The sequence below is a fragment of the Schistocerca americana genome, chromosome X (assembly GCF_021461395.2).
Source record: "Schistocerca americana isolate TAMUIC-IGC-003095 chromosome X, iqSchAmer2.1, whole genome shotgun sequence".
Classification (NCBI taxonomy): domain Eukaryota; kingdom Metazoa; phylum Arthropoda; class Insecta; order Orthoptera; family Acrididae; genus Schistocerca; species Schistocerca americana.
The window spans coordinates 878,770,144-878,791,079 of NC_060130.1; the positions used below are offsets into that span (position 1 = coordinate 878,770,144).

At 39.2% G+C, this 20,936-nt stretch overlaps 1 protein-coding gene across 1 annotated transcript in view; it reads right to left on the reverse strand.

Moving 5' to 3' along the window:
- Positions 1 to 20,936, reverse strand: part of LOC124554996 (protein crumbs) — a 355,585-nt gene that overhangs the window by 163,134 nt on the left and 171,515 nt on the right. Inside the window, exons 11-12 of the mRNA XM_047128736.1 lie at positions 14,608 to 14,826; positions 3,951 to 4,184 (exon numbers count right to left, since the gene is read on the reverse strand). Of these exons, the coding sequence (XP_046984692.1) occupies positions 3,951 to 4,184; positions 14,608 to 14,826 (453 nt within the window). The remainder of the gene's footprint in view (positions 1 to 3,950; positions 4,185 to 14,607; positions 14,827 to 20,936) is intronic.

Consider the following 20,936-nt stretch of genomic DNA (forward strand, 5'->3'; position numbering starts at 1 on the left):
CTTTGTTAGTATACAACTGCATTCTGTCCATGCCATTTAACTGGCTGCACAGTTCTCAGCAGATGGTGTCAACTTGAAATTCTGCCAAGTCACATGTCTGCACCATATTACAGAGTGGTACTTGTCACTGTGCAGTGGAAGACACTGACTTCAAAGCTGCCCTTAATATTTTGGTATGGATGTGACATTGGTGAGATAGATGGTGCTTGTGATGTGATTTGCTCATTCCTGGGCACTGTGTTTACATCTACGCACAGTTAGATGACTGTACAGTCTCCAGTTTGCCTTACTGAGCATCCATCAAGGTAACACTTTTTTTCTAGCCCTACTTTGTTAGCTGTATCCAGAGAGTAAAGTGATGACTGGAACACAGTTCACTGAACACTTCCCATTTAAACATGTGTGCAATGGCAAGAAAGCACAACTATAAACTGATGGCAGAGAATAATCCAATAGGAGTGCACAAAACAGAAAATAATGATGGGGATATCTGTGACAGCATTAATTAGAGCCTCTTGGTCTATTGGTTCCTGGAAGAACAGGTAGAGGGAATATGTAATGACCATACGATGGACACACACTGCTACAACAACTCTGTCTGTAAGTTCTTAGTGAGGGGGGAAAGGTAATGTGTGGTATACATCATTTAAAAGAACTGCTACTTCTCCTTCAACTCTTTCCACTGAGGTCACCCTTTCTGTGGAAGACGTACCATTTAGTATCATGTGTCAGAAACTTTAAGACGTGTTTCTTGTCTACACTGTGACAATGTAGGCATGTGTGTGTGTGTGTGTGTGTTTCCAATATAGAAGACATTTAATGTACATTATTATTTATTTGCTGTATTATTCAATACTTTGTCAACTTTGCACATCGACAACAGTTAGTAAACATTATGATGTGTTTTACAAAGTATCAGTTGAAAAATACGCATTTTTATCACTTCACCTCTAAGCATTACGTCACATTACAGCTTTTGTTCAGTTCACAGTAAATATTCAAATATCCTACTGTGAACTTCAGTGTATTTGTGCACTCTTAGGAGGACATGTGTTGCTTATCTGAGTGACTCTGCACATTCCATAATGAGGGCAACAGCATCCATAATGCGACCCAGCAGTTCATCCTGCAGACTTCAGCCAGCCCCATAGACAAAAATTTAATGGCATAATGTCTGGTGATCTAGGCGACCAGTTAGTTGTACTACCACAACCAATCCACAGAGCAATCTGCTTGGCTAAAGGAATATCCATAAGGTATTTAACAAATTAATTTTCCAAAAAATGCAAATAATTCTGTCCCACCATTTGGTCTTCTAAAATTACTAGAGCTATCAAAAAACATTGATCGAAAAATGAACTTCAAAATTGGTTTCCACTGCAGCATTTGGATTCTCCTGTGATCATCAATGATTATTACAAGTGTTGTTGATTCCATTCCATGCAAATGTGGCTTCATCAGTGAACACTATTAATGGAAGCACATGATGAATGTCATTTAAGCAGTGAAAAAGTTCACGTCACGTGGCACTGTTGCCAATGTGAAAATTGTGGACACGCTGTATGTGAAATGGGTATAAGTTTTTCACATATGATGTTCACCATACACGTGTTTGTAGGATACTGGTATATGCATAAAGTCACTGTGTTATGGTAGTAGGATGTCACTGCACCATTGCAACAACATGCTATTGTTCCTACACAGGTTGTTGAGCTACATGTTCAGAGGAAAAATGGTGACCTGTCTCACACAATGTGCTAAAAACTCTGGCAAACACTCTACAGCCAGGAATTCAATGTGTTAGAAAGTGCGAACAGTATTCTTTTACAGCAGTAAGGGTACCACCATCGCAGAAGCTGTAAACACACATCATACTGCATATTCTTCATTAGTGTACATGTGTGGCATTTTAGCCAGCATGTGTACACACACAATTAACCTATATTTCTCTCTGATGCACTCTCAGCCTCTCTCACTACTTCATAAAACAGACAACAGCACATTCTATGAGCTAGTTTAATGGCTCAGAGACATTCCGAAAAAAGATGCTGAAAGCAATGAGGTAGGTTGACCTAGAATAAAACATCAAAGAGCTTAGGTGGTTAAGACACATGATTGTGACGCTAATCCAAAGACATTAAATGTGTTCTATCTCAGAAACAATTCCGAATAGTGTATGTGTCCACATAAAGCTTCTCACTTAAAACGAATGTTCCTGTCATATACCTGAATATTTACCACTCCTCATGGGATACCCTGTATAGAATGAAGACCACTTTTTAGTGGCCCTCTATTTCTGTAATAATCAAGAAGACATTATCAAAATATGCCTTGTGTTCTGTAAAAGCTGAGATTTCCTTTTGCCTAAGCTAAGGCTCTCAGTGGGTTATCTACAGGCCTCTTACTGGAGTGAGTGTTATTGCTCCCAGATGATACATCTATCCTGTTGGAAGTGTTATTATTTGAGGAATTGTAAAATGTGGTGTTCCAATAAGCAGCTAGGGACATGAAGGTTGATACAGGCAGAAACCCAGATATTTGGACAAGGCTAATACACTCAAAGTGTGTCATGTGCTGCAGATGCTGCCTCCTAAGGACAGTTTCACCCCAACAGTCATTTACTCATACTCATTAGCACCTAGCACACACTGAAGTTGAAGCATTGTTGTATTTTTATTAAATTTAAATTATTATTATTATTATTATTATTATTATTTAACACTGCCACAATCTCAGCGTATGTCTATTTTCTGCGGCACTAAACATGTCACTGTTGGAACTACATGGTGGTCACTAACTCGTGCCAAAATTTACAGCTGGGGAAGATTGGTAACACTCACCTGTCCCATGAATAAGAACTCAAGGTTCAGCAAACCCATATCCAATTGTGACTGATTTACTCAGTTTAGAATTCCTATAACTAGTCTCACCCATTTGAAATTGCCATTAAATATATTATCATCAACAAGATCATGTCCAATTACACTAATGCACACCTACAATGAACCCACTGGAGTATTATATCAAATCCTAACCGAAATTTTTTTTTTTTTTTTTTTTTTTTTTTAAAAATAGAGAGTGGATGGCAAGTGACTTGTAACATAAGCGCACATGTACAACATTCTCTATCCATAACAAACCCATCTATATAGTTCATATCACAAATAGAGAACACATTTTTTTTAGTCTCTGAAGAATGGAGGTGGCCATAAAATACCAGCAGTATTCAAGACGAAAATGTACAACATGCCATGGAAATAATTTTCCTTTGTATCATTTTTGATTTTACAAAGCATCTTATTCAGTGAGTGTAATTACACTTATTTGAAAGATCTGTCTCCTTGTGAACTTCATAGTCTCTGAAATCAATAGCACTTTGCACGGAAAATAACAAAACAACTCCCATTTTTCTTTGTGGTCAAAAATTTAACTCCTTTTCCTCTGCTTGGGACTATAAGAATGGCTTCAGACCTTTCCGCTTTGTTAAAAAATAACAGTAATACATTTATGAGTTACTGTTTTTATTCTATTTTCTACTTTCCAGTATTACATATGGTTCTCTCATCATTCTTATTATTTTCTTATCTCACAAAAGCCCTGTTCGGTCCTACTTCCAAGTAAGTGTGTGTGTGTGTGTGTGTGTGTGTGTGTGCGTGTGTGTGTGTGTGTGTGTGTGTGTGAGAGAGAGAGAGAGAGAGAGAGAGAGAGAGAGAGAGAGAGTGTGTTACATGCATCTGCAATAACCAACATTTCCTTAGGTATTTGTCCACTAAGCAACATTTACTCGGTCATGTAAGGAAAAAAAATAATTTTCTTCTACTAATACAATTTTGGCTGGTTAACTGTTTATAAGATATTGTAGGTAATTATATAACAAAACACATCAAAAAAATAAATAAACCCACACTGGATTAAACAGTCTACTTTTATATTTAATTTTTTAAACACACCTGTGAAACCGGGAGGGCAGTTACACGTATAATTGTATTCTAATTCCACACAAGTGCCACCGTTCTCACAAGGCTGCCCAATGCAGAAACCCTGTTCACTGCAATTTTCTCCTCTGTAATTACCCGGACACTGACATTCAATTCCATTTGTCTTCTCCTTACAGATTTTTCCTTCAGGACATGACATGGGAGTGCAGCCACCAATGCTGATTTCACATTGTCTTCCTTCAAACCCTGTCAACATGAAAATGAAGTCAGAATATTTCAGATAGTAAACAACTTTCACATTCTCTGCTAACACATACAACTGTTACACATTGTTAATATTAGTAATAGTAGTAGTAGTAGTAACAATTTGGTGTGGATCTATGGCCTGGAATAAGACTTTCAATTGGGCACAGCTTTGTTGACTTGTGAGTCCGTAACATTCCCCAGTAACACTACCAGCGAAAGAAGACTTACAGTTTCTGGTAAATCTTTACATTGTTAAGAGGCGAAGGCTAGATTAAAGGCAGGTTGAAAAAAATCTGTAGACTGACCAGAATTCCATACTGTGATCTTTCAGTTTCCAGGCCCTCACTTTACAGAAATCCATATTGCGACCTCTCAGTTTCCAGACCCTCACTTTAGTGCTACATAACCAAGCCTGACATTAATATCAACAGTAAGCTCGTGATGCTCTCTGTGATTAATGGTTCCATTATATTTTAATTTATTGCACTGTACTGACAACAATAAACCTCATAAATACTGAAACTTCCTGGCAGATTAAAACTGTGTGCCGGACCGAGACTCGAACTCGGGACCTTCGCGTTTCGCGGTCAAGTGCTCTACCAACTGAGCTACCCAAGCATGACTCACGCCCCGTCCTCACAGCTTTACTTCTGCCAGTACCTCGTCTCCTACCTCCCAAACTTAACAGAAGTTCTACTGCGAACCCTGCAGAACTAGCACTCCTAAAAGAAAAGATATTGCGGAGACATGGCTTAGCCACAGCCTGGGGGATGTTTCCAGAATGAGATTTTCACTCTGCAGCGGAGTGTGCGCTGATATGAAACTTCCTGGCAGATTAAAACTGTGTGCTGGACCGAGACTCGAACTCGGGACCTTTGCCTTTTGCAGGAGAGCTTCTGTTAAGTTTGGACGGTAGGAGACGAGATAACTGGCAGAAGTAAAGCTGTGAGGACGGGGTGTGAGTCGTGCTTGGGTAGCTCAGTAGGTAGAGCACTTGCCCGCGAAAGGCAAAGGTTCCGAGTTTGAGTCTCGGTCTGGCACACAGTTTTAATCTGCCAGGAAGTTTCATATCAGCGCACACTCCGCTGCAGAGTGAAAATCTCATTCTGGAAACATTCCCCAGGCTGTGGCTAAGCCATGTCTCCGCAATATCCTTTCTTTCAGGAGTGCTAGTTCTGCAGGGTTCGCAGGAGAGCTTCTGTTAAGTTTGGAAGGTATGAGACGAGGTACTGGAAGAAGTAAAGCTGTGAGGATGGGGCGTGAGTCGTCCTTGGGTACCTCAGTTGGTAGAGCACTTGCCCGCGAAAGGCAAAGGTCCCGAGTTTGAGTCTCGGTCCGGCACACAGTTTTAATCTGCGAGGAAGTTTCATATCAGGGCACACTCCGCTGCAGAGTGAAAATCTCATTCTGGTCTCATAAATACTGTTCATAAGTTTTGGACTATTTTCACAACGAAACAGGAAAATCTGTGAATATAATTATTCTCATTTTGGATGAACAGTGCAAATAAGGAAAACATAAAACTGAGACGTTGGTAAGTGTGGAAGACCGGTGAGGATTTCAAAGGTGCTGACAGTAAGACAGGTTTCTAATGAAACAAACCCAGGGAAACAGGTTCACATAAAAAGAAGGTAATTACAAAATTCTACAAAAAGTTAACTTAATTAAATGAAATCAAGTACAAAATTAAATAGGAGTGTTTATGTGTAAATACTGTAATTAAGGTTTACCCTTTCACACCACTCTCCTGTGGTTTGGCAAAACAAGGCAATAATTACAAGAAAAAACACCTTCTTTAGTCTCAAACCACAATTGAAAATTTCCTTCTTTATGCAAGCAGCCACCACAGCTTTACACTATCCAAGCACGCCTCCTGGCTTGACATGAGTGTTCAAAGTCGCTCAGTGTTACCTACTATTTGCAGAACATTTATACACAGAGCCCTTGATGAAAACAGGACTGCTGGAAAGAAACAGGAGCAGCAAGCTTTGGAAGATTTTGCCCACCCACGGGACATTTTTACAGAGATATGTGAAACACAAAATTTGACATTGCCATGACACCCATTACTTATACATTGATATTCATCTGAAGTGTATAGGTCAATATAATGTCCAGCATATAGGCGGAAACATCATGTGTTAATGAGAATTCGTGTTGAACCAAAATGCATGCTGGATAGGATATTGATAAAGTGACTGATCATGAAGAGGAGTAAAACCAGGTTCAAGTCTTGAGCCTGGTACAAATTTTTAGTTACAGTCCAGATGGATATCAGTGCAGTTATTACAACACGTAGTAGGGTATCACAGCAATCTTTCATTTCATTCTTCATATACAGAATTTTAAGTTCTGCAACAGGTTTTATTTATTCACTAATCAGTTTTTTGCTTTTCAGACCGTCACAAAATACAACTGACTGTTGCAACTGCAGATAAAATATCACAAACTACAACTCAGGCAGACCCAATCACTCCCTTCCAGTTCCAAAACAACATTGTCTTTTGTCACTAGCTCTTTCACAACTATGTCTACAGATGACTGCACAAGAGAACTAGCAGACATTTTGCACAGATATGAAATAAACTTCAAAGAATCACATAAGTAATATCTGAAATTCAAACACGTTTAAAACAGAATTCAAAACATGTGGAAATCAAAACAATCTATGATCGAAATTTGTTTTATTCAGTGACCAGTTTCAATTGTTATGATCAAAATCATATTAATATTACAACTAATGTGTTCAATATAATAGAGGGAAACATTCTACGTGGGAAAAAAAAAAATATATAAAAACAAAGATGAGGTGACTTACCGAACGAAAGCGCTGGCAGGTCGATAGACACACAAACAAACACAAACATACACACAAAATTCAAGCTTTTGCAACAAACTGTTGCCTCATCAGGAAAGAGGGAAGGAGAGGGGAAGACGAAAGGAAGTGGGTTTTAAGGGAGAGGGTAAGGAGTCATTCCAATCCCGGGAGCGGAAAGACTTACCTTAGGGGGAAAAAAGGACAGGTATACACTCGCACTCAAGCACATATCCATCCACACATACAGACACAAGCTTGTGTCTGTATGTGTGGATGGATATGTGCGTGAGTGCAAGTGTATACCTGTCCTTTTTTCCCCCTAAGGTAAGTCTTTCCGCTCCCGGGATTGGAATGACTCCTTACCCTCTCCCTTAAAACCCACTTCCTTTCGTCTTCCCCTCTCCTTCCCTCTTTCCTGATGAGGCAACAGTTTGTTGCAAAAGCTTGAATTTTGTGTGTATGTTTGTGTGTCTATTGACCTGCCAGCGCTTTCGCTCGGTAAGTCACCTCATCTTTGTTTTTATATATAATTTAAAACTAATGTCCATATTTATAAGGGCTTTATGATGAATTAAAAACAGTATAAGTAGTAGTGTTGATTCACATAATCTGAGAGGCATCTTTGCACACAACTTACCTGTCTCCTTAAACTTAATGAAAGATGCACATAAAATTTATATCTATGACTAGCATCGTTACATTATATAAAAACATACTAAAATTGTAAGAAGCACTCATGGCCTGTGATGCAGGGCCATCGTTAACACATTGTGCTTACAGCTGCAGTGCAAACATCTGAGGGGGCTTGTCTGCTAGGTGTCATTGACTGTAAGAACTGTTTACTATGGTGTGTTACAAAGTCAGAGACATGATGTTTAAAACTGTACATGAGGCAAAATAAGATGAGTTAAAAATATAATTTAAAAAAAGAGTCCGAGCTTAAAAATAGGTCCACAGTAAAATATAAATGCCTGTTCACAAATAGGTGTCTGTGACATATATAGTTCATAATGAAGTTAATTGAAAGCAGCATTCTGAAACATGAAAAAAAAGCCACAGGGACAATGGGCTCATGAAACAGAGCCAAGAATGTGTATGCTGTGCAGGGCCTGGGCCAGAAAACAGACAGACAGTGTCAGAATATCAGGACATGTAAGAACTGCAACAGCCTGTCATACAGCAAAAAATGGGTGTTTGGTGTAAATTAATTTTGTTTATTCAGAAATATAGTGGGGTGGTGTTTCTCAGAGCTGCCATTTGTAACTGCTATTTTACTGTGGGCCTATTTCAAGCACTGGCTCTTTTTTTTTTTTTTTAATTACATTTTTAGCTCATCCTATTTTGCCTCATGTGTAATTTTGAACATCATATCTCTGACTTTGTAATATGTTGCTGTAAATAGTTCTCCAGTCAGAAACATCAAGGGGCCTAGCCCCTCGGGTGTTTGCACTGCAGCTGTGAGCAAGGTAAGTTAACCACAGCCCGATATCACAGCCATGGGTGTTTATTACAATTTTATCATGTTTTCATATTATGTGACAATGTCAATAATGGCTATAAACTTTATCTCCCTCTTTTATTATGTTTAAGGTGCATGTCAGCTAATGTGGATCAAAGCTGCTACCTATACTGTTGCTAACTTATCATAATGCTCTTACTCATAAATATACACTCTCATTTTAGATCAATCTGGTGATGATTATAATCAATGAAACTGGTCACTAACTAAAACAGATCTGTGATCATAGGTTATTTTGGTTTTCACATATTCTCAAACAATGGACTGCTGTTACCTTTCAGGTGACTATATCACCCCTTAGGGAAACAGAATTATGTACAACAACATAACATTCTCTATGGACAGTAAGACAGCCTGACTATGAGTTCCCCTCTTAAGTCTCTTACTACAGAAAATCATAACGGACAATTCTGAGCAATTATTTTTATATAAGGATTCCCTCAGTTACAAAATTAAGTACTGGATCAGATGCATGGGAATGTGCAGTGTATTTGAGCTGATACAGTTCAAAATTTAAATGCTTTATTGAACACTGTAGCTCCCAATGTAATAAAAATAAATTCACAATGGAGCTGAAAGGCTCTACCGTAAATTTTGTGGGTGTTTATACACTGGTGTCCAAAATTAAAGCAACAAACGGCTATTTCCCCATCCAGTGTATAATTCACAATATAATCATACAAACTGTCAACAGATGTCTGTATGATCATGTTCTGCATGGAAGATGGTATTCCGGTCAACACACAACCACACCAACAATGACGTCAGGGTATCCGCCAAATAAACTAGTGTTTGCCGGATAGTTCCACATCCACAATCGCTGTGTAGACAGTCACAGACAGTGCAGTATGGCAAAGAGTAGACGCCTTCCAGACTCCTGCAGTGGAGGGCCAAAGGAAGAATGGAAGCAAGACAGTTGCGAGCTGATGTGGCCCAATGGCTTAATGTGAATCATTCTGTTGCTTCTCAGATGTGGCGACAGTTTATAGAGACCGAGAAAGTAACCTGAAGACCAGGCCAGAGCCAAACATATGTGACATCATCAGAAAGAGGGAGTACCATTATTTGGCTGTAATGGCACAATGGTACCACCTTAGTACTTCACTGCAACTGGCATCTGATCCCACAGCATCCACTGGACATGTTGTATCGAGGCAAACGGTGTACAGAAGACTTCAAGAGAGTGGCCTTTATTGCTGGAGACCTACTGTATGTGTACATTTGACGCGTCTTCACAGAAGGGAATGTCTAGAATTGAGTTGTCACCATGCTACTTGAACAGTTGAACGGTGGGCCACAGTTCTTTTCAAAGATGAGTCCTGATTTGGTCTAGAGACTGATTGTCGATGGATTTGCATCTGAAGGGTATGTGGAACATGATTTCGGGACCCAAACATTGTGTAAAAAGACTGATATCATGATAGATCCCTAATGGTGTGAGCAAGGATTACATTGCCCACTCTAACAGCTCTTTGTGAAACTGTACGGGTGAACTGGGATGCACTAGGGAGAGGGGTTGCATCATGCCAGCATCCACCAATCACTCTCCAAGACTTGCGAGCAGCTCTGCAGGAAGAATAGGTGTTATTGCCTCAAAGTGTGACTGATGACATCATTCACAGCATTCCCCGATGTTGTCATGTCTGGGATGCACTAGGGAGAGGGGTTGCATCATGCCAGCATCCACCAATCACTCTCCAAGACTTGCGAGCAGCTCTGCAGGAAGAATAGGTGTTATTGCCTCAAAGTGTGACTGATGACATCATTCACAGCATTCCCCGATGTTGTCAGGTCTGTATTGCTGCCAGACGTGGCCACACCACATATTGAGCACATTACCCACTTGTGTGCAAGTTTGCTAAGTTGAAAAAAATGAAGAACATTTTAGTCTACCATTATGCAGGTTGCAGCTTTTTATGTTCCTTAGTCTTTACATTATTTCTACTATACTATAACCTGTTTATACTGTTTTGTTGCAAAAGAAATGCAACCTTGCAAAATTTTGGTTTGCTATTTTAACTTTGGACACCAGTGTATATACAGTAACAACTAAGAATACTGATTTGGCATTCACAGGAAAATGAAAGCTTCTAACATTGGAAGCTAAAAGCACCTGTTATGTCATAAACATAAAGCCGTTTACTCCATGGTACATTTCCTCATACATCTTTCATTATCCCAATCACCTTTCAAACAGAATGACAGGCATTCAACTGCATCACATCCAGCAATGGCTATCACTCTTACCTGATGGATATATTCTACAAAACAATAAAAAGGTGCAAAACTGTACCGCTCCTGAATGCGGCCCAATTCAACAAACAACAAAAAATGGTGCACTATCACATATGTTGGCAATATTTCAGAGACTCTTGCGAGAAAGTTAATATCTCAAAAATAAGGACCTGGCTTTATAATTACAACACTGCAGCTACACTACTCATGAAATCTTCTCGGGCCTTCATGTGAGTGAATGCATTTAAAAAAAATGTTGCAGAATTTCAATGCAGCCATGCGAATGGAGGCCCGAGAAGATTTCATCACAGTTAATGCTAGGAAAGTCGCAATCATAGCTACACTATTATTCTACAGTAGAGATGCAATTGACTTCATAGCACAAAATGGAGTGTACATGTTCATTTGCACGGACTATGAAAAATTACAATCAGGCAGAGCAATGAAAATTAGGTTGTCTGAACAACAGAGATGCTGGAGACTAGAAGGCATCAATTCTATGTTTTCTAAACACGGTCTAATAGAAAACCATTCTCTGTACAGCTAAGATTAGTATGATAGTGACACTGCTGGAAATATTAAAAATCAATAAAAACAGGGCACTGACTGTTAGCTTAGTTTTAAGCAAACAAACATAGTTTCCTTTTCTCTGCAGTTAAATTAAATTCTATTTATGTGTATATATGAGAAAACTATATAACAAAAAAATCTTTTTTTGCTCGAAATACATATTTATGATTAAACTCAAAATTTTAAATGTTGTTACTCCTATATCACCAGTACAGGGTGATAATAATTAAAGTTAAACTTTCAAAATGCTGTAGAAGTAACTCCACTGGTCAGAATGATGTCAAATTGTAACGGAATATTATCAGAGAAAGGGGAAAACGTATGGCAGAAGAAAAAAAATAGTGTGAAAATTGACCAATAGATGGCGCTGTATGTGCCAGAATACATAAATGAAAAGATCTGTTATGCACACTACCCACTGAAGTTGGTATAAACACGCCGAGTACACGGCTTGTCCTCCTTTTGCACCTGCAACGTTCGCCATGACTGTCTCAATGCAGGATCACGCTCTACTTGTAATGCTGTATTACAAGAATGATGACTGTGCACAAGTCGCTCTGCAGAAGTTCCAGACACTGAAGGGTTTGAAAAAAGGGGCTGATCCGATGACTATCGTGGGTCGGGACAAAATGATTCAGAAATTCGAAAAGACAGTTCTTTTTGTGTGCAATCTGGTAGAGGAATGATACGAATTGATTCAACGTCAGTGGAAGCAGTGGCCACAGCAATGCAGGAGACGAGTGGTGGTGTGCAAACATGTAGTGCACAGAGAATTGCCCATACATTGGACATATCCGTGAGCACAGTGCATAAAATCCTACAAAACATCCTTCTTTGCAATCCATTCAAAATTACCCATGTGCACGAGTTGCTTCCTGTTGACCTGCCAGCAAGAGAGACCTTTGCTTTAGAATTTCTTGCTCGCAGGGAAGTGAACAATGATTGGCTGTGGCAGATTTTGTGGACAGACAAAGCCCACTTCCATCCGACACGATATGTCCAATACACAGAACAGTCGAATATATGCAACGGAAAATTTTTATTCATTTTGAGATACAGAGTCCTAAAGTTAAATGAGCGCTGAAAAATCTGCAGTTGAGATACCAGAAATATTCAAGCATATGTCTCCTTGCTAGAGATGAACCTTTCTTTCTGTTTGTTTGGATCATTAATGTCACAAGCATTATAGACAGAAAAAGGGAGGTAATCGACTTGTACCACTATTGAAATAAGCCCTTCATATTGAACATGTTTTTCGCCAGTCACACGAAAATTAATAATCCGATGTGATTTTGACTGATACTTTTTATGCAGTCTCCCCCCCCCACCCCCCCTCTCTCAGGACAGTTAAAAACCAATGTGAGTGATGCTTTTTATGCGGTTTTTGGCCTCAAGAGACTTAAAATCCGATTTTTCCCATCCGGTGTGATATGACCTTGCCGTGATGGGCTTGCGTAACTAACAGTCTCACACCTGTACACCCATGCACACTGAGTAGTACAGTTTGTTTAACATCAAACATACGCAATGAGCATTGTTGTATGATTCATTTGTCATTCGTAGTTGACCACTATTAAATTATGATGCTTACTATTGTAACTATTTATTTTTGTTCTGCCATATGTTTTCCCCCTTCTCTGATAATATTCCGTTGCAATTTGATGTCATTCAGACCAATGGTGTTATTTCTACAGTGGTTTGAAAGTTTAACTTTAATTATAATCACCCTGTATACACTCATGAGCAACTGAAATACAAGCACATACCTAGCAGTACGGAGCATCCACTTACACTCTGATGTCTGTGTCGAAAGTACTGGGGAGAAATCCTCATCAATGATCCCTAAACTGCCACCAGCAGCTCGGGTAGATTGGTCTCATCTAAAGTAATTAACTATCTACACAAAACTGCCTAAATGAAAGGACTGATACGCAAATAGAGTCCAAGAAATGAGTGCAGTTAACACGTCAGCACAAAGGTGCAGCTTACTGATTATAGGTAGATGCAAACAGCATTACTGCTGCACATTTAAATGAAAATGAAGTCCAATGTAAGTCATTCATGAATAGTTGACAGAATACTGAGTCCATCGACTCCTGTTGCAAACAAATATCATGTCAGGATCTGTCATAATTAGTGCTGACTGTGTGATCATGCATGCATCAATGTGTGGCATTGTATGACGTTATATAAAGATCAGAATGTTGGTTTCAGAGAAGACAAAATGAAAATTGTTAGGATAATAACCAAAGGCTGATAATCATTGTAAATAATGAATTCATGATGTGCATCACAATAAAATGAAAGAGATAATCAAACTAAAAATAAGTTAAAAGATGACATTTAATGCAAATATCAGTTGTTTTAGGACATACAAAAAGTCATATTTCACATGTATCTTCATGTTTGTATATGTCTAATATCAGAAAGTTTGTGTGTTTTCCAGGAAATGTTCTTTTTCATAATTTCTGTATATAAAATATAGCATACAGCAGGTGAATATTCTTTCAAATCAATTTTTCTGTGTTTTATTTGGCACAATGAGTTGGCAATCTAGTTGATACTGACCCATGTACATTCTTAAATGAATATTTTTAAAGACAGAATGTGACAAAAAGATATCAACAAACTTCAAATAGTTATAGTGTACATCTTGAAGAATAAATTGAGGAAATGTCATCTGATGATATTAGAGTGTCCCAGAGTTTTGGGAACCAATGCCTGCCACTTGGCCACCCCTTTGGAAGCAAATGTTAGTCTGTATGCTGATGGACTACTAGTGGAACATCTCAGAGTGGGCTCAGCAGCATTTAGGTCATTAGATGCTATCAAACTTGTTTACGACTGTCATAACAATCATAGCTGAGGTTCACTGATGTACAAGCTCATATTGCAATTGAAAGGATGGCATGTGGCAGGCATTATTTCCTATAATTTTGATGAGCTGCAGTGTCATTGGATGATGTAGAAATGACAAGAGAATGTCAAAAAATTCTGTTAAAATGAACTTTGTGATTTGAATCATATCTCAACCACCAGAGTACGATATGATATGCATATGTTAACACTTTATAAATAAGCATGGGGAGAGAGAGAGAGAGAGAGAGAGAGAGAGAGAGAGAGAGAGAGAGAGAGAGATATTTTGCTTTTAAGTTTCCCTAGGACCAGTGCCATCTCATATGGCTATAGACACTATACTACTGTATAACAAATCCTACACTAAAAAACCACTTACAAAACAATACAAAAAACTTTCAGGTAGCTACAGCATGAGTACGCACCAGGTGTACATGCACAGTGATACTCTCTTTTGTTCCTGGCATAGCAGGTGCCACCATTATAACAAACATTCAATTTGCAGATGTCATAATCTTCACAGTTGTAGCCACTATATCCTTCTGGACATCTGCACGTATAACCATTCGGCTGTTCAATACATGTTCCTCCATTCTGACAAGTACCTGGCCAGCAAGTGTCGATGACTGTCTGGCAAGACTGACCTACAAGGTGACGAATATTCATTAACCAACATTTCAATAACGGTACAAGTGTCCAAAATTTCAATCATAAACTAAAATATTATAAAAATCCTGAACTACTGGCAGGAGCTCCACATAGTTATTGTAATAAAACTAGCAAAGAACATCACTCATCATAATTGCTTATATGTATGTACGAAATTGCATGGAAGAATCAGTGTGCAAGAAAGTGGGATACTTAAAATACTAAAGAATGATGAGGTTCACTAAAGATGTGGATAGTGTGATAAGGAATGCCACAGAAGGCACTTGAGTTGAAGATGATTGGACACCTCTAATTACAGCAATCACAAATGCTGGAAAGACAAGGTACAAGGAAGGCAACTGGGAAGAAACTTTTGGTAACAGATGAAATATTTCAACTGACTGACGAAAGAAGTAAGTACAAAACTTTTCAGCGAAAGAAAGGAGTTCAGCAATATAAGACACTCAAGAATGAAATAAACAGGAAGTGTAGCAAAGCCAAGGTGAAACAACTACAGCAAAAATGTGACAGAAAAATCATCAGAAGGAATGACTCAGAATATAAAAAAATCAAAACAACCTTTAGTGAAATTAAAAGCAAGGGCGGTAACATTAAGAGTGCAATGAGAATTCCACTGTTAAACGCAGAAGAGAGAGCAAGCAGGTAGAAAGAGTAAACTAAAGGCCTCCATGAGGATGAAGACTTGTCTGATGACATGATAGAAGCAACTGGGGTCACTACGGAAGACATAAGGGATCCAGTATTACTGTCAGAATGTAAAACAGCTCTGGAAGACATGAGACAAAATAAGGAAGAGGAGACAGATAACATTCCATCATAATTTCTAAAATCATTGGGAGAAGTGACAGCCAAACGACTATTCAAATTGATGTGTAGAACCTATGAGACTGGTGACAAAGCAACCATACTTTCAGACAAATAGCATCCATTAGGTTTTGAAGACAGCAAGAGCAGATAAGTGAGAAAGTGTGATTGCTATCGCACAATCAGCTTAGCAGCTCGTTCATCCAATTTGCTGACAAGAAAAATATACAGAAGAACTGGGGAACTGTTTGATGAAACTGGGGAACTGTTTGATGACAATCAGTTTGGTTTCCAGAAAGAGAAAGGCACCAGAGAGGCAGTCCTGACATTGTGTTTGGTAATAGCAGCTAGACTGAAGAAAAATTACAATACATTCATAGGATTTGTCAAACTGGAAAAAATGGTTCGACAATGGAAAATGGTGCAAAACATTTGAAATTATAAGAAAGATAGTAATAAGCTGTAGGGAATGACAATTAATATACAATATGAACAAGAACCAAATGGGGACAATAAGATTGGAAGACCAACAACAAAGTGCTCAGATTAAAAAGGGGGTAAGACAGGGATGCAGTCTTTCATCCATACTGTTCAATCTATACCATTGAAAGGAAGGATCAAGAGCAGGATTAAAATTCAATGTGAAAGGATATCAATGATAAGATTTACTGATGGCAATGCCATTCTCAATGAAGGTGAAGAAGAATTACAAGGTCTGTTAAATGCAATGAACAGTCTTTTAAATACAATATATGGACTGAGAGTAAACAGAAAAAAGTTGAAAGGAATGAGAAGTAGCAGAAATGAGAATAGCAGGAAACTTAACATCAAAATTGGTGATCACAAAGTAGACCAAGTTAAGGAATTCTGCCAACTTGAAAGCACAATAGTCCATGATGGACACAGTAAGGAGGAGATAACAAGCAGGCTAGTACAGGCAGAGAGAGGGCATTCCTGTCTAGGCCTTAATTTGAGGAAGAAATTTCTGAGAACTTACATCTGAAGCACAGCAGTATGAAAGTATACCTATATAACGACCACGAATTATAGTTTTCCATGCCGAATATAAAAAAACCGGGACAAAAGAGGATCAAAGCATTTGACATGTTGCGCTGCAGAAGAATGTTGATAACATGGTGGACTAATAAGATAAGGAATGAGGAGGTTCTCCTCAGAATCAGCAAAAAAAATGAGCATATGGGAAACACTGACAAAAAGAAGGGACAAGACAACAGGACATGTGTTCAGGCATCAGGGATTAACCTCCATGGCACTAGAGGAAGCTGCAGAGGGTAAAAACTGTAGAGGAATACAGAAATTGGAGTATATCCAACAAATAATTGAGGATGTAGGGAGCAAGTGTTGTTCTGAGATGAAGAGGCTGGCACAGTAGAGGAATTTGTTGTGGGCTGCCACAAACCAATCAGAAGACTGCAACCCTTCGAGTCTCTGAACATCTGGTTTTTTTTTTTTTAAAAAAAAAAAAAAAAAAAGAAAAGGAAAGAAAAGAAATCAGAGAGATATAAGTATAAGAATAGGGCTGACAATTAACATTGTATAAAAACTAAACTAGGACAAACATTACTCAATTAAATATTTTGCCTACTGGAAGATCAACAATTTCATAATTTAATGTACACATCTGTACACATCTATTATGAAGAGTGAAAAAGGGAACGGGGGGGCGGGCAAGGAAGGAGACTAAAACCTAAAACACTATTTTCACATTTTGTTAGGAGACCAAAACTAACTAAAACAGTCACAAAAACAGCAAACAAAAACTTCATAGCAAGAATGTTGCTCTAAATACAATGCACCAAACATATTTGTAGTTAACACAAGAGAATAATGCTGAATTACCTTTCTACACAGAGACGAAAAGAAACTCTGACATGTAAACAAGCAGAAGAGAAGCCCCTCTTTCACTGATTCGACTAAAGAAAAAAGGGTTGTACCTATATAACTACCACGAATTATAGTTTTCCATGCTGAATATAAAAAAATGCATCCACATATACTCATAGGACATAATGGCCACAAGCCACAAAGAATTAATGCATTACATTACAAACACCTGTAAGAACAGATTTAGCAATGGTAATGTCATGAATCTTAATAAAAAACAGACTCTGCATTTCCACAAGGCTTGCTGCTTACAGGAAGACAAAGTTTACTTAACATGTACATTCTATTTAAGAAAAAACAGCACAAAAGGTTTAGTCTCCACATATATAATGGAATTATAAGAAAAAAACTTGCATTATGAAAAACAATAATGATATCAAAATGACTGTGACTATAAAAAACTAAAACGTAAAAATCTTATTACATAACAATTAAATAAAGCCATAAGAATTCTAAATCAAAGGGGGGACAAAAAACAGCGAAAAGTGGATAATAGCAGGAGACTACGAAATTGAGCGTAAGTCCAGGGGACAGGAAGGAGAAGGGGAAAGCAGGGGAGGGGAGGGCATGGAAAGGAAGGGATGGGATGGGAGAGGGTAGGGGAGAGAGGGGAGGGGACGGAATAGGAGGCCCGAGGTGTCATTTGATACATATCTCCAGAGCAGCTAGTTATGTATTTAGCTTTTTCCGAGTTTTCCTATAAGTATATTTCTTACATTTCGTGGGTGTTTTTCTATTTAAGAGCTTTGATCTCAAGTTTTGTAAGTGTAAATTCAGGCAGGCTGTAACACAGTTTTCATTTTTTCTGAACAGGAACAGCTACATAGTTTATTAAGGTATCAGTGTCCATTGGTAACACATCAGGAGGGTAGAAAGTTGCATATCTAGGTTTCTGTCTGCTTATATAGTTTACTTCTTCAGTTAGTCTTGCTAGCATGTGAAGCTTTGTGCAGGCTGCGTTCAGACAAAGGAACAGCTGGCCACAGTTCACAAACAGCGAACAGGCTTTTGGTTATGGTCAGTCACCTTCAAGCTACTGCCTCAGGGTGTAGCAGTTATGGAGAATCTCGTCTGTTGCATGGGACACCCTTAGTGTCACTTTAACCCACAGGTTCTGCTGCCAAGGTACCTCCTACTGTACCTCATGTAGTGGATCTGCCCTCACAGCAGGATGAATGGTGAGTGGTAATGACTTTTTATTGTTCATGGCAGAGGGCCAATGTGGAGGCTGGCCATTTTCAGACCTTGCCTGTTCACCCTGTAAGTGCACAGGTTCCTTCAGCAGAATCCAAGCAAGCACAGATGTGTAGGTGGTTTGCTAGTTACCACAATGTTAGGCGCATTATGGAGCCCCTTAGGAAAATAGCATTCAGGGCTGGAAAGAAAGCCAATGTGCACTCTGTACGTCTGCCAGAGGGCCTCAGCTGAGATGTGGAAGTGACTTTGCCTGCAGCTATTGAGTGTGCAGGGTACAGTCATCTGCAAGTTGTGGCTCACATTTTTCGCATGGGTTCTGAGGCAATCCTCGGTTCAAACAGGCACCTGGTAGAGGTGGTGAAGGCTGTTGGTCTCACATGCAGGGTGCAAGCAGGACTTACAATTTGTAGCACTGTTCTAAGAGATGAACTGGGTCCTTTTATTTGGAGCCAAGTGGAGAGACTAACCAAAGACTTCGTTGGTTCTGTAATGGTCTTGGCTGCAGCTTTCTATACTTACGTTATTGGGTGGGGATTTGTAGGATTCCCATTGTTAGGTCAGTGGTGCACTACATGAAGGACGCACCTACTCAGGTACACATGAGAGGTTTCTAAGCTAACGGTAATTTGATGTACTCTGATGAACACTCACCAGTTGATGCATAGAAAGGGAAGTCGGAACGCATTCACAGTAAGGACACCTCGACTGTCAAAATTGTATCAACAAATTGATGAATTATTTGTAACACGGTTCCCAAATTTACTGCCCTCCAGTAAAGTTCTCCCACTCTAATTATTCTCGGGAGCAAGATATTTAGCAAGTCATGGAACATATATCAGAAATACAGATAAGATGCCATAGGAAGGGGAGTGTTCATTGCAGTTAACAAAAATATTCTCTTTACTGAGGTCGAAGATGAGTGTCACTGAAGTTACCTAGTCATGTATGATGGTTCTAGGTTAAGCCAACTTAATTGTTGGGTGTTTTTACCAGCCACCTATCTCCGTTCTAACAGTTCTACAGTCATTCAAAGAAAGACTACACTCAGTAATGCATAAATACTGAGATCATGCAATACTACATCAGTGTCCAAAATTAAGGCAACAAACCACTATTTCCCCTCCTGTGTCTAAGTTATGATATGATTATACCAAGAGTCAACTGATGTCCATACAATCATGTTCTGCATGGAAGATGGCATTCCGGTCAACAGACAACCACACCAACAATGATGTCAGGGCACCTATCGGACGGGGTAGAATTTGTCGGCTATGATCATATCAAGAGTCAACTGATGTCCATTCAATCATGTTCTGCACGGAAGATGGCATTCCGGTCAACAGACAACCACACCAACAATGATGTCAGGGCACCTATTGGATGGGGTAGTATTTGTCGGCTAGTCCCACATCCACAATCGCTGTGTACACAGTTGCAGGTAGTGTAGTATGGCACAGAGAAGACACCTAACAGTCTCTCTGCGGTAAGGAACCATAGGAAGGATGGAAACACGACAGTTGCAAACAGTTGTGGGCCAATGGCTTAATGTGAATCATTCTGTTGATAATGAAACTGTATCCCAAAGACCAGGGCAGGGCTGACCATGTGTGACATCTGAAAGAGAGGGCCGTTATTTGGCTGTAAGGACACAACAGTACCACCTTAGTAGCGCACAGCAACTGCCATCTGATCTCTCTGCAGCCACTGGACCTGTTGTATTGAGGCAAATTGTGTACAGAAGGCTTTAGCAGAGTGGCCTTTATTGTCAGCGACTTGCTGTATGTGTACCACGTGTCTTCACAGAAGGGAACATTTAGGGTGGAGTGGTCAACAATCCACCTGTGCAGTTGAGCAGTGGGCCAATATTCTTCTCACAGATGAGTCCTGATTTGGTCTGGAGAGTGATTCTTGATGGGTTCACATCTGGAGGGAACATGGAACACGATTTTTGACCCCAAACTTTAAGGAAAGAGACCGATATTGAGGAAGGTCCCTAATGGTATGGGCAGGAATTATGTTGACTACTCAGACAGCTCTTCACAAAATTGTACGGGTGAATTGACAAGATTTCACTGCTGTCAGGTATCGTGATGAGATCTTGTGACATACACTCCTGGAAATGGAAAAAAGAACACATTGACACCGGTGTGTCAGACCCACCATACTTGCTCCGGACACT